A 12,972-nucleotide genomic window follows, 5' to 3' on the forward strand; every position below is an offset into this window, starting at 1 on the left:
TTGTTGATAATGGGGGTGATTGTCCGGCACATTCCTGTGATTGCGGTGATGATGAGACTTCCCGGTAATAATTCTCAGCCGCCCCGTCCACAGCGACGCCTTCCACAGTTTTTTTTTACAGAATGTGGAGAGGATTCTGTTGTTTCTCATTGGACAGCGCCAACCTCCATTTTGGCGGCCATATAGGGAGGGGGACGTTCATCCATTTCTGTGCTAGGTGTCCTGCAGGGGAGGGACTTGTGCTGCTGGTTGTCACTGAGCTCGGGTGCGACCTGCTGCAGCAGAACCTGTGATCTCATGTGGAGAATCCGCGGATCTCTGCCCCTCGTCTCAGCTTTTATAGTATGCGGGAACTTCAACTATATAAACAGGAGAATCGCCTGTCCTCACCGCGGAGGCCACAGCCTGTCCTTACAGCCTGCACACTCCCCTGCACTCAGCGCGGACGCCACAACCTGTCCTCACCGCCTGCACACTCCCCTGCACTCAGCGCGGACGCCACAACCTGTCCTCACGGCGGACGCCACAACCTGTCCTCACCGCCTGCACACTCCCCTGCACTCAGCGCGGACGCCACAACCTGTCCTCACGGCGGACGCCACAACCTGTCCTCACCGCCTGCGGAGGCCACAACCTGTCCTCACCGCCTGCACACTCCCCTGCACTCAGCGCGGACGCCACAACCTGTCCTCACGGCGGACGCCACAACCTGTCCTCACCGCCTGCACCCTTCCCGGCCTGTAACACTACTTCCATGACCTGTCCTCTCCACCAACGCTATCACCTTTCCAGAGCTGTACAGCTGTGACATCACCACCCTCTGGATGTAATTGATATTACATAGGAGGTGACATCACCGCTCTCCAGATATCAGTTATATTATACAGGAAGTGACATCACCGCTCTCCAGATATCAGTTATATTATACAGGAGGTGACATCACCGCTCTCCAGATATCAGTTATATTATACAGGAGGTGACATCACCGCCCTCCAGATATCAGTTATATTATACAGGAGGTGACATCACCGCCCTCCAGATATCAGTTATATTATACAGGAGGGGACATCACCGCTCTCCAGATATCAGTTATATTATACAGGAGGTGACATCACTGCTCTCCAGATATCAGTTATATTATACAGGAGGTGACATCACTGCTCTCCAGATATCAGTTATATTATACAGGAGGTGACATCACCGCTCTCCAGATATCATCAGTTATATTATACAGGAGGTGACATCACCGCTCTCCAGATATCATCAGTTATATTATACAGGAGGTGACATCACCGCTCTCCAGATATCATCAGTTATATTATACAGGAGGTGACATCACCGCTCTCCAGATATCATCAGTTATATTATACAGGAGGTGACATCACCGCTCTCCAGATATCAGTTATATTATACAGGAGGTGACATCACCGCTCTCCAGATATCAGTTATATTATACAGGAGGTGACATCACCAATCTCTAGATGTACATTATATTATTTAGGAGGTGACATCACAACTCTCCAGATATCATTTGACGTCACCATTCTCCATATATGTGATAATTTCTGGACTGAAGAGCTCACGCTTTGCCCCGTCATATTGAGGACATTTGTTTGCAGAGCTGAGCAGTTGTCTGAGCTTCGCCTGTGACGTTTCTGCCGCCTGCGCTGGGATGTCTGGAGGCGGCTGCTGCAGTTCTGTGGGAGGGCTCAGCATGTTAATCACCTATTAGAAGTATGCCAGACGCCAAGCACTACCTGCAGTGTACGGTGCAGAGTATTTCAGGGGAGAAGTTAGGGTAGCAGACTAGCAGCGTCATTGTGGAGGAAGCCAGGGCCCCCAGCAGTACAAAGGATTTCAGGAGATCATCCCTTGGTACTGGATGTGGGCAGTAGATTGTCTCTCGACCAGAGACTGATCGGCTGGACATTATAAAGTCTCCATTGTCCGGACGTGTCCATTCCATCAGCCCCCTATGTTGGTGTGGGCAGGAGCTGGTTAATATTACAGTACAGGAGTCGCCCCTTCATGGCATCGCCCATCGCATTGTATTCTGGTGCGCTGGCTCTGACACTTGGATGCAGCCATACATTATAACGTCAGCAGCACGTGTGACCCGTTCCCCATGTGGCCCTTGCTGCGGACAGCCCAGTACCCACAATCCATCCTCCCCGCAGTAACCTGGTGACCCCATGAGCCATGTGTACAGAAATCCCGCTGCGTTCGGCGCCATTATTTGGCATGTTATGCATGCAGGGCGCAGTGTCCAGCATGGCGGTCCGTTCTTCATGCTGCATGATACTCCTCATAGTTTCCCTGATTCCCATTCTGAGGTTTTATTTGGAGATCAGATGTGTCACCTGACCTCAGAAGGACCATTGCTGGGGTTCACATAATTATTTGTTGTCATTGCCGCCGATGCTCTTGTATGACCTCAAAGTATTGCTAGATAAGAATAGCGGGAGTTGTGTGGACTCCGTGGCCCCAGCAGCCCGTGCATCCAGACAAAGGTCTATTATCTGAAGAGTAATACTTGCCGGCCCATCCTCCACATAAGCGGATAAACCCCACCGTGTCTGGCCATCTTCACCATCTGCCGCTCTTTTGTCTGCGGATCTTCACCCAGCGTCCCAGCTGGACATCTCCAGATAACAATGGTCTCTCTGTCACTGAGATGTGAGCGAGGCGCAACGCTGTGTGCTTGAACTGGGATCTGGAGGCTAAGGGGAAGAGGAAGAAGAAAGGAGGAAGGAAAAATAGGAGGAAGAAGAAGAGGACTATGGAAAAAAAAAGAGAAAGAAGGAAATAAAAAGAAGAGGACTATGAAAAAAGAAGAGGAGGAGGAAAAAGAAAAGAATGGAAGAAAATGAAGAGGGGCAAAAAATAGAGGAGGAAGAAGAAAGGAGGAAGGAACTGAGGAGGAAAGAAGAAAAACAAGAAGAGGAATACATAAGTAAATGAAGAAGATACAGTGGGGGGAAATTGGAGGAGGAGGAAGAAGGAAAAATGAAAAGGAGGAAGATAAACAAGATGAAGAGGAGGAAGAATAAGAGAATAAAATAAAGAAGAAGAAAGACGACTAGGGTCAAGGGGAAGAAGAGGATAAAACAAAAAGAGGAGAAACAAAAGAATAACACAACAAAAAAAGTAAAGAATAGGATGAGGAGGATTGCAAAAAAGAGGAGGAAGAAGAATACGAGAGGAAAGAACAGGAAAAAGAAAGGGGAGAAGAGAAGAGGGGACAGAAAAGAGGTCGCAATTTGCAAATGAACGAGAAAAGAAAAAATGGGAGGAAGTAGAAGAAAAAGAAGACGAAGAGAAGGAGATGGGTGAGCTAGAAGGAGAGCAAAAGGGACTAGAAGAGGAAGGAAAAGAAGAGGAGGGTGAAGAATAGGGAGAAAGGGAGGATTAATAAGATAGTGAAGGAAGATTATAGGAAGGAAAACAAGAAAGGGAAAAGGGAAGGAAAAAAAGGAGATGAAGGCATTGAGGTTATAGAGCTCCGGTTACATGAAGTACATGTGATAACTCCAGTTTCTCTGGTCCCTCTAGTTTCTGTGGTTCATCCTGGGTGGTCATATCTACATTCTCCAGTTTCTCCTGAGTGTTCTCTCTGGCTCCTCCTGGGTGTTTTTTACTGATTTTGTCAGTTTCTCCCGGTTCTTTCTGAACAATTTTTTTCTCGGTACCTCTAAGCCAGTGTCTCTAGTTTCTCCTTTGTATATTTTTATTTTGGATAATTTTGTTTTGATAAGCTAAGTGTCTTCTGTGATCATAAATCCCACATTTCAGCTGTCCCATGTGTATTCCTGAATCTCTTCATTTCATGCTGGATGGTCTTTCTGGTTTCTCCGGAGTGGTGCGCCTAGTTCCCCCAATTTCTCCTGAATGGCCTCTCTGGTTCCCCCTGGGGTTTTTTTTCCATTTTTTTTTTTCCTTATTGTTGTCTCTAGCTCTTCCAGTTTCTAATGGGTGATGTCTATGGTTAGTTAGTCCCTAGTGTCATCTCTGGTTACTCCTGGGCGATTTATCTAGTTCTTCCAGTTTCTCTGGTTCCACCTGGGCGGTGTCTATGGGTACATCTGGCTTGTTTTTGGTTCCTTCAGGATGGTCTTTCATGTTTCTCCTGGTGGTTACTCTAGTTCTTTTTCTCCTAGATGTTGTCTCTGGTTACTCTATGGCGGTGTCTCTTGTTTCCCCTGGACAGCTCTGGTGGTTTCTCAAACTCTTCTAGTTTATCCTGGGCAGTGTCTCTAGTTACAGATGGGCTATGTCTTTGGTTCATTCTGTGTGGTCTCACTGGTTAGTCTTTAATTTCTCCAGTTTCTTCTGGGTGTTCTCTCTGGCTCCTCCTGGATGTCTCTCTGGTTACTTTTAAACGGTGTCTCTAGATTCTCCAGTTTCACCTTGCTGTTCTCTCTGGTTCCTCCTGGGCAGTTGCTCTGGTTCCTCCAGTTTCTCCTGGGTAGTCTGGTTATTCCAGTGTGTTCTCTCTGGTTCCTCCTGGGTGGTCTCTAAGTCCTCCAGTTTGGGTGGTGTCTCTGATTCCTTATGTGTTGTGTCTCTAGTTCTTCCAGTTTTTCTTGGGTGTTCTGTGTAGTTACTTCTGGGTTCTGTCTCTAGTTCCTTCAGTTTCTCCTCAGTTTGATGTCTTATTTCTACCAATTTTGTCTCTGGTTACTGCTGGGTGGTGTCTTTTGTTCCTCCATTTTCTCCTGGGTGTTTTCTCTGGTTACTTCTGGGTTCTGTCTTTTTTAGTTTCTTCAATTTCTCCTAGACGTTCTGTCTTATGCCCCCCACCCCCCACACACACACACTCGAGTCTCTCTAGTTACTACTGGATTGTACCTCTGGTTACTCCTGGGTTGTTTCTCTCGTTTCACCAGGGTGGTGCCTCTGGTTCCTCCTGGGCAGTCGCTTTGGTTCCCCCAATTTCTTATGGGCCGGTGTCTCTGGTTCCGCCTTGGGTCGTTTTCTTTACAATAGGTTATTTTGATAAGCTAAAAATGTCTTCCTGAATCCTAAAGCCCACATCCCCCCTCTCCAATGTGTATTCTTAGATATTTAATAGTTTTTTTTTATCTGTGTTGTAGGTTGTTTTCATGATCTCGAACATCAGGTTTACATGGACCCCATAATTTTAGTGTTATATGTATGTGATGGGTCCTGTGGTGTACATGTGTGTGGTAGGTCCTATAATGTATGTGTCATACCTATCATTTTACATGTATGAGTTGTTACGTCGTATTACATGGATGTGGTGGTTATGTTATATGTGGAGGATCTGATCGTGATGGTTTCTCACATTTCTGTAACTGCTGTACTTGGTGCTGGGGCCCTCCAGAACTGTGGCCCCTAGTTATGTGTGAGGAGCCAGTGTCTGAGGCCTAAGCCTTCTTGTCTCTTCCAGCTTGATTGTGAGAGCAGCGGCTACATCAGCAGTCAGCAGTTCTGGACCCTCCTGCAGAAGCATGGTCCTGAGCTGGACCCCCACAAGCTGGATGTCCTGCTGGCCCTAGCACACAGCAATGCAGAGGGAAAGATCTGCTACCAGGATGTCCTGAATCTGGTGAGTGCCCGCAGCGAGGGCAGCAGGACCTGGTGCCGTCAAGTGACCCCCAGCAACTGACTGGACATTAGACCGTTATAATGCTCCTTCTCTTTGTGTCTTTAGATAGGCAACAGAAGGTCTGACAGCTTCCGCCGCGCCATTCTGCAGGGAAACCGACGCCTGTGCAAGAAGACTCTTCTGGAGGAATCCAGCTTGGATCTCACGCAGCGCCTGATCCGCCATGTTGCCTATGAGACCCTGCCCCGTGAGATAGACCGGAAGTGGTTCTATGACAACTACACGGGGTGCCCCCCTCCCTGGTTCATGATCACGGTCACCATTGTGGAGGTAAGTGCCGCCGAGTTCCTGCTCTCAGACAGAACGAGCCTACACAAGACCACAAACCTCCATCTTAAAAGGGTTTTCTGAGATTTTAATACTGATCGGTGGGGGTCTGACACCCGGGGCCCTCGCCGATCAGCTTTCTCTGTGCTCACCAAGCAGAGCGCCGTATGTTTTATTGTGGCCGCCCTCAGCTCCATTCACTTCAATGAGGCTGAGCTGCTCTTAGGCCACGTGACTGATGAACGTGCTGTCCGTGACCTAGGAGAGTAGGCCACGGGCTCACAGAAGTGCCAGTGCCTTCTCAATACAGTAGACCGCTAGTTCAAAGTCGTGCCTCATAGGCAAAGGCGTTTTATTTGTGTGGGTTCAGTGACGCCTGGTGGATGATGATAGTTGCTCTATCTGTGTCGCAGGTCGCCATCTTTGTATATTATGGCCTGCTGCTGAACCGCTTCGTCCTGCAAGTGACGCATTCTCAGTACCTAAAGAAGAATCCTCTGGTGTACCACCCGCAGCTCAGGGCGCAGGCCTGGCGATACCTCAGCTACATATTCATGCATGCCGGGTGAGTAGTGCCCCCACCCATGACCATCAAAGCAACCCCTGGTACAATTACTCCCAGCTTTTGGGGGATTAATACGCCTGCTATTAACTGCATCTACATGATAACTGCCACTTGCTGAAGTCAGACCCCCCCTTTAATACTGTCTCCTGGCTCTTGCTGGGTAAGGGTCATGCAGAGGTCTCGGGGCCCCTCACCCAAAGTGGGAAGTTATGTGTGGGTTGAGCCCGCACTGTGTGATGTCATCAGTGATTAACACTGGGAGGGGGAGGGGATGTAACAGGCCGCCGCCCATCAGTGGCCCACATCATCCTCTAATATGGGGGTCGTGTCTTCCAGGATAGAGCACCTGGGGGTGAACGTCGTGCTGCAGCTGCTGGTGGGTGTCCCCCTGGAGATGGTCCACGGGGCGCTGAGGATCGGCTTTGTGTACGTTGCCGGAGTCCTGGCAGGTGAGTGTCACGTTGGCTGCTCATTGTTTCGGGGGGTCTGGAGATGTCTGATGGTTGTTCTGGTCTCTGCAGGTTCCCTCGCCGTGTCTGTGGCCGACATGACAGCTCCGGTGGTGGGATCATCGGGGGGAGTCTACGCCATTGTGTCCGCCCACCTGGCCAATATTGTTATGGTGAGCAACAGAGCCACCCAATCCCCCTGTCACTAAGGAAATGAACCCCCCCCCCATTCTCCCCGTCGGTAAGGGACTGAACCCCCCCATTCTCCCCGTCGGTAAGGGACTGAACCCCCCCCATTCTCCCCGTCGGTAAGGGACTGAACCCCCCCATTCTCCCCGTCGGTAAGGGACTGAACCCCCCCATTCTCCCCATCGGTAAGGGACTGAACCCCCCCATTCTCCCCGTCGGTAAGGGACTGAACCCCCCCATTCTCCCCGTCGGTAAGGGACTGAACCCCCCCATTCTCCCCGTCGGTGAGGGACTGAACCCCCCCCCATTCTCCCCGTCGGTGAGGGACTGAACCCCCCCCCATTCTCCCCGTCGGTGAGGGACTGAACCCCCCCCCATTCTCCCCGTCGGTGAGGGACTGAACCCCCCCCCATTCTCCCCGTCGGTGAGGGACTGAACCCCCCCCCCATTCTCCCCGTCGGTGAGGGACTGAACCCCCCCCCCATTCTCCCCGTCGGTGAGGGACTGAACCCCCCCCCATTCTCCCCGTCGGTGAGGGACTGAACCCCCCCATTCTCCCCGTCGGTGAGGGACTGAACCCCCCCCCCATTCTCCCCGTCGGTGAGGGACTGAACCCCCCCCCATTCTCCCCATCGGTGAGGGACAGAAACCCCCATTCCCCCCATCAGTGAGGGACAGAAACCCCCATTCCCCCCATCACAGTGAGGGACAGAAACCCCCATTCCCCCCATCACAGTGAGGGACAGAAACCCCCATTCCCCCCATCACAGTGAGGGACAGAAACCCCCATTCCCCCCATCACAGTGAGGGACAGAAACCCCCATTCCCCCCATCACAGTGAGGGACAGAAACCCCCATTCCCCCCATCACAGTGAGGGACAGAAACCCCCATTCCCCCCATCACAGTGAGGGACAGAAACCCCCATTCCCCCCATCACAGTGAGGGACAGAAACCCCCATTCCCCCCATCACAGTGAGGGACAGAAACCCCCATTCCCCCCATCACAGTGAGGGACAGAAACCCCCATTCCCCCCATCACAGTGAGGGACAGAAACCCCCATTCCCCCCATCACAGTGAGGGACAGAAACCCCCATTCCCCCCATCACAGTGAGGGACAGAAACCCCCATTCCCCCCATCACAGTGAGGGACAGAAACCCCCATTCCCCCCATCACAGTGAGGGACAGAAACCCCCATTCCCCCATCACAGTGAGGGACAGAAACCCCCATTCCCCCATCACAGTGAGGGACGAAACCCCCATTCCCCCCATCACAGTGAGGGACAGAAACCCCCATTCCCCCATCACAGTGAGGGACAGAAACCCCCATTCCCCCCATCACAGTGAGGGACAGAAACCCCCATTCCCCCCATCACAGTGAGGGACAGAAACCCCCATTCCCCCCATCACAGTGAGGGACAGAAACCCCCATTCCCCCATCACAGTGAGGGACAGAAACCCCCATTCCCCCCATCACAGTGAGGGACAGAAACCCCCATTCCCCCATCACAGTGAGGGACAGAAACCCCCATTCCCCCATCACAGTGAGGGACAGAAACCCCCATTCCCCCCATCACAGTGAGGGACAGAAACCCCCATTCCCCCCATCACAGTGAGGGACAGAAACCCCCATTCCCCCCATCACAGTGAGGGACAGAAAACCCCCATTCCCCCATCACAGTGAGGGACAGAAACCCCATTCCCCCCATCACAGTGAGGGACAGAAACCCCCATTCCCCCCATCACAGTGAGGGACAGAAACCCCCATTCCCCCCATCACAGTGAGGGACAGAAACCCCCATTCCCCCCATCACAGTGAGGGACAGAAACCCCCATTCCCCCCATCACAGTGAGGGACAGAAACCCCCATTCCCCCCATCACAGTGAGGGACAGAAACCCCCATTCCCCCCATCACAGTGAGGGACAGAAACCCCCATTCCCCCCATCACAGTGAGGGACAGAAACCCCCATTCCCCCCATCACAGTGAGGGACAGAAACCCCCATTCCCCCATCACAGTGAGGGACAGAAACCCCCATTCCCCCATCACAGTGAGGGACAGAAACCCCCATTCCCCCCCATCACAGTGAGGGACAGAAACCCCCATTCCCCCCCATCACAGTGAGGGACAGAAACCCCATTCCCCCCATCACAGTGAGGGACAGAACCCCCATTCCCCCCATCACAGTGAGGGACAGAAACCCCCATTCCCCCCATCACAGGAGGGACAGAAACCCCCATTCCCCCCATCACAGTGAGGACAGAAACCCCCATTCCCCCCCATCACAGTGAGGGACAGAAACCCCATTCCCCCCATCACAGTGAGGGACAGAAACCCCCATTCCCCCCATCACAGTGAGGGACAGAAACCCCCATTCCCCCATCACAGTGAGGGACAGAAACCCCCATTCCCCCCATCACAGTGAGGGACAGAAACCCCCATTCCCCCCATCACAGTGAGGGACAGAAACCCCATTCCCCCCCATCACAGTGAGGGACAGAAACCCCCATTCCCCCATCACAGTGAAGGGACAGAACCTCCACACCCCCCCCCCCCCCATAAGTGAGGGACAGAACCTCCATTCCCCCCCATCAGTGAAGGAAGTAAAGTGACCATCAGGAGTTCTGTCTGGTGCTTGGGTTTTGCGGTGGGACATGGGGGTGACTGGTGTTTTGGAGTTTGATATCTGAGGTGCCTTGGTTTTGATGTGTGGGGGTTCCAGGGGTTTTGGGGTGTGATATGTGGGGTTTCTTGGTTTTGGGGTGTGATGCACTACTCACAAAAAGTCTGGATGACCCTAAAATGCTTCTAACCTTTACAGGAGAACTAGGGGTTCTGGACTTTGTTTAAACTGATGATTTATCCTCTGGATAGATCATCAGCATCTGATCGGCGGGGGTCCGACACCCGGGACCTCTGCCAATCAGCTGTTTGAGAAGGTAGCGGCGCTCCAGCAGCACCGCGGCCTTCTCACTGTTTACTGCTGGCCGAGTGACGTCATGACTAGTATCACTGGCCTGGGCGCGGCTAAGCTCCATTCCCTTGAATGTGACGTCACTCGGCCGGCGGTAAACACCATTACTGCTTCTACGTAAATGCCCAACTTTTCTTATGTAAGCCGGAACTTCTTAAGTTTTCCTGAAATTTCACCCGAAAGCCAAATATCCCAAATATTTTGTGAGCAGTGTATGTGGGAGTTCCAAGGGTTTTGGCATGCGATGTGTGGGGTGTCCAGGAGTTTGTGGTGCTATGTGTGGGGCGTCCAGGAATTTGTGGTGCGATGTGTGTCGAGTCCAGGGGTATTGGGGTGCGATGTGTGTCGGGTCCAGGGGTATTGGGGCGTGATGTGTGGGGGGTCCAGGGGTATTGGGTTGGGATGTGTGGGGCGTCCAGGGGTATTGGGGTGCGATGTGTGAGGGGGTCTAGGAGTTTAGGGTGCGATGTGTGTGGGGTCCAGGGGTATTGGGGTGTGATGGGGGTCCAGGGATATTGGGGTGTGAGGGGGTCTAGGAGTTTGGGGTGCGATGTGTGTGGGGTCCAGGGGTATTGGGGTGTGATGGGGGTCCAGGGATATTGGGGTGCGATGTGTGGTTGGTATAGGGGTGTGATGTGTGGGGGGTCCAGGGGTATTGGGGTGTGATGTGTGGGGGGTCCAGGGGTATTGGGGTGTGATGTATGGGGGGTCCAGGGGTATGGGGGTGTGATGTGTGGGGCGTCCAGTGATGTGTGGGGCGTCCAGGGGTATGGGGGTGTGATGTGTGGGGCGTCCAGGGGTATGGGGGTGTGATGTGTGGGGGGTCCAGGGGTATGGGGGTGTGATGTGTGGGGGGTCCAGGAGTATGGGGGTGCGATGTGTGGGGTATGGGGGTGTGATGTGTGGGGGGTCCAGGGGTATGGGGGTGTGATGTGTGGGGGGTCCAGGGGTATGGGGGTGCGATGTGTGGGGGGTCCAGGGGTATGGGGGTGCGATGTGTGGGGGGTATGGGGGTGCGATGTGTGGGGGGTCCAGGGGTATGGGGGTGCGATGTGTGGGGCGTCCAGGGGTATGGGGGTGCGATGTGTGGGGCGTCCAGGTGTATGGGGGGGTGATGTGTGGGGCGTCCAGGGGTATGGGGGTGTGATGTGTGGGGGGTCCAGGGGCTTTGGGGTGCAATGTTTTGGAATGACTAATCTTTTCTTTGTCCTCAGAACTGGTCCGGGATGCGCTGTCACTTCAAGCTCCTGCGCATGTCCTTCGCCTTAATATGTAGTGAGTATGAGACACCTAAGCCCCCATGACTGCAGTTTAGGGGTCCTCCATGCACCAGGACTCTGCCCCCCGGCCTCAGCCTGTAGAACATACAGAGATTTCATCATCGTCATCTGTCAGGCGAGATAAGGAGGTGGTGAACCCCATAACTGCTTCATGTCTGACTGGCCCCTGAGGTACCTCCTGGCTGCTTACAGGGGCAGGAGCATATAGCAGAGCTGATTCCGAGCGCTCGCGGCTGCTCCTCCTGCACTGAGACCGTCAGGGATGTCCTGCACATAGTGATAAGAGGGTGCAGCTCGGGAGACGCCTCTTAAATAGACTAAAATACAATAAAAAGCCTGCAACGCCGTTCTCCTGCGCTCCACCTGCTCCTCGGACGCATCTTACTGAACCGTCCTGTGGACAGCGTTCAAAAGCCCAGAGTGGAAAGAACAGACAGTGATGATGGCGACAATGGTGCGGACTGATGGTGATGATGATGGAGACAATAGTGGTGATGATGATGGTGACAGTGGTGACTATGATGATGGTGACGGTGATGGTGACAGTGGTGGTGATGATGATGATGGTGACAGTGGTGGTGATGATGGTCACAGTGATGGTGACGATGATGATGGTGACAGTGGTGACGATGATGATGGTGACAGTGGTGGTGACTATAATGATGGTGGCTATCATGATGGTGACTGTGGTGATGGTGACAGTGGTGATGATGGTGACAGTGGTGACTATGATGATGATGGTGACAATGATGGTGATAGTGGTGACTATGATGATGGTAGTGATAATGGTGACTATGATGATGGTGGTGATGTTGACAATGGTGCGGACTGATGGTGACCATGATGGAGACAATAGTGGTGATGATGATGGTGACAGTAGTGACTATGATGATGGTGACAGTGGTGACTATGATGATGGTGACAGTGGTGGTGATGATGGTCACAGTGGTGGTGATGATGGTCAGTGATGGTGGTGAATATGATGATGATGGTGACAGTGGTGACTATGATGATGATGGTGGTGATGATGGTGACTATGATGATGATGATGGTGACAGTGGTGACTATGATGATGGTAGTGGAAATGATGGTGACAATGATGGTGGTGATGATGGTGACAATGATGATGACAGTGACTGGTGTATGAGGGAAATTGGTCAGAGGGATGAAGAATAAATAAATGCCGGATTATTTGTGTTTTCCTTTTTAACAAAAAAAGTAAGAAAAGAAGAAAACTGCTGAAAACAGTTCTAAGAAGAAGCTGAAAATCCCGTAGAATTCCGTATGGAGCAATGAATATAGAAAACTAGCAGATAAAGGTCTTGGTAGAAGAGATACTTCTGCCAAGCAGATGACTGACTTGTCCGGATGCTGGCACATGGCGTCGCCGGGCTGTGTTTTGGATGTGGCAAAAAAAAAGCTTAAAAAAAACCCTGCATGCACTTTTTGCAACAACGTCCCTACGGTTTTGGGGAGTTTCTTCCTGTAAAGGTAGAACCCAGCGACCTCGACCACCTGAGTGTAGCTCTGCCCTGAGACTAATGACATTCAGTTTTGTTGCATCATTTACTTATTTCCCCTTTGCTGGAATAAAAAGCGCCGTGACCACAGGTACGTT

General features: G+C 52.1%; 1 protein-coding gene across 1 annotated transcript in view; it reads left to right on the forward strand.

Moving 5' to 3' along the window:
- LOC122922565 (rhomboid-related protein 3-like) overlaps positions 1-12,972 on the forward strand; it is a 41,825-nt gene that overhangs the window by 8,158 nt on the left and 20,695 nt on the right. Inside the window, exons 2-7 of the mRNA XM_044273220.1 lie at positions 5,411-5,569; positions 5,675-5,899; positions 6,310-6,461; positions 6,798-6,910; positions 6,983-7,083; positions 11,289-11,349. Of these exons, the coding sequence (XP_044129155.1) occupies positions 5,411-5,569; positions 5,675-5,899; positions 6,310-6,461; positions 6,798-6,910; positions 6,983-7,083; positions 11,289-11,349 (811 nt within the window). The remainder of the gene's footprint in view (positions 1-5,410; positions 5,570-5,674; positions 5,900-6,309; positions 6,462-6,797; positions 6,911-6,982; positions 7,084-11,288; positions 11,350-12,972) is intronic.

This window comes from Bufo gargarizans, unplaced genomic scaffold (genome assembly GCF_014858855.1).
Source record: "Bufo gargarizans isolate SCDJY-AF-19 unplaced genomic scaffold, ASM1485885v1 fragScaff_scaffold_483_pilon, whole genome shotgun sequence".
NCBI lineage: Eukaryota > Metazoa > Chordata > Amphibia > Anura > Bufonidae > Bufo > Bufo gargarizans.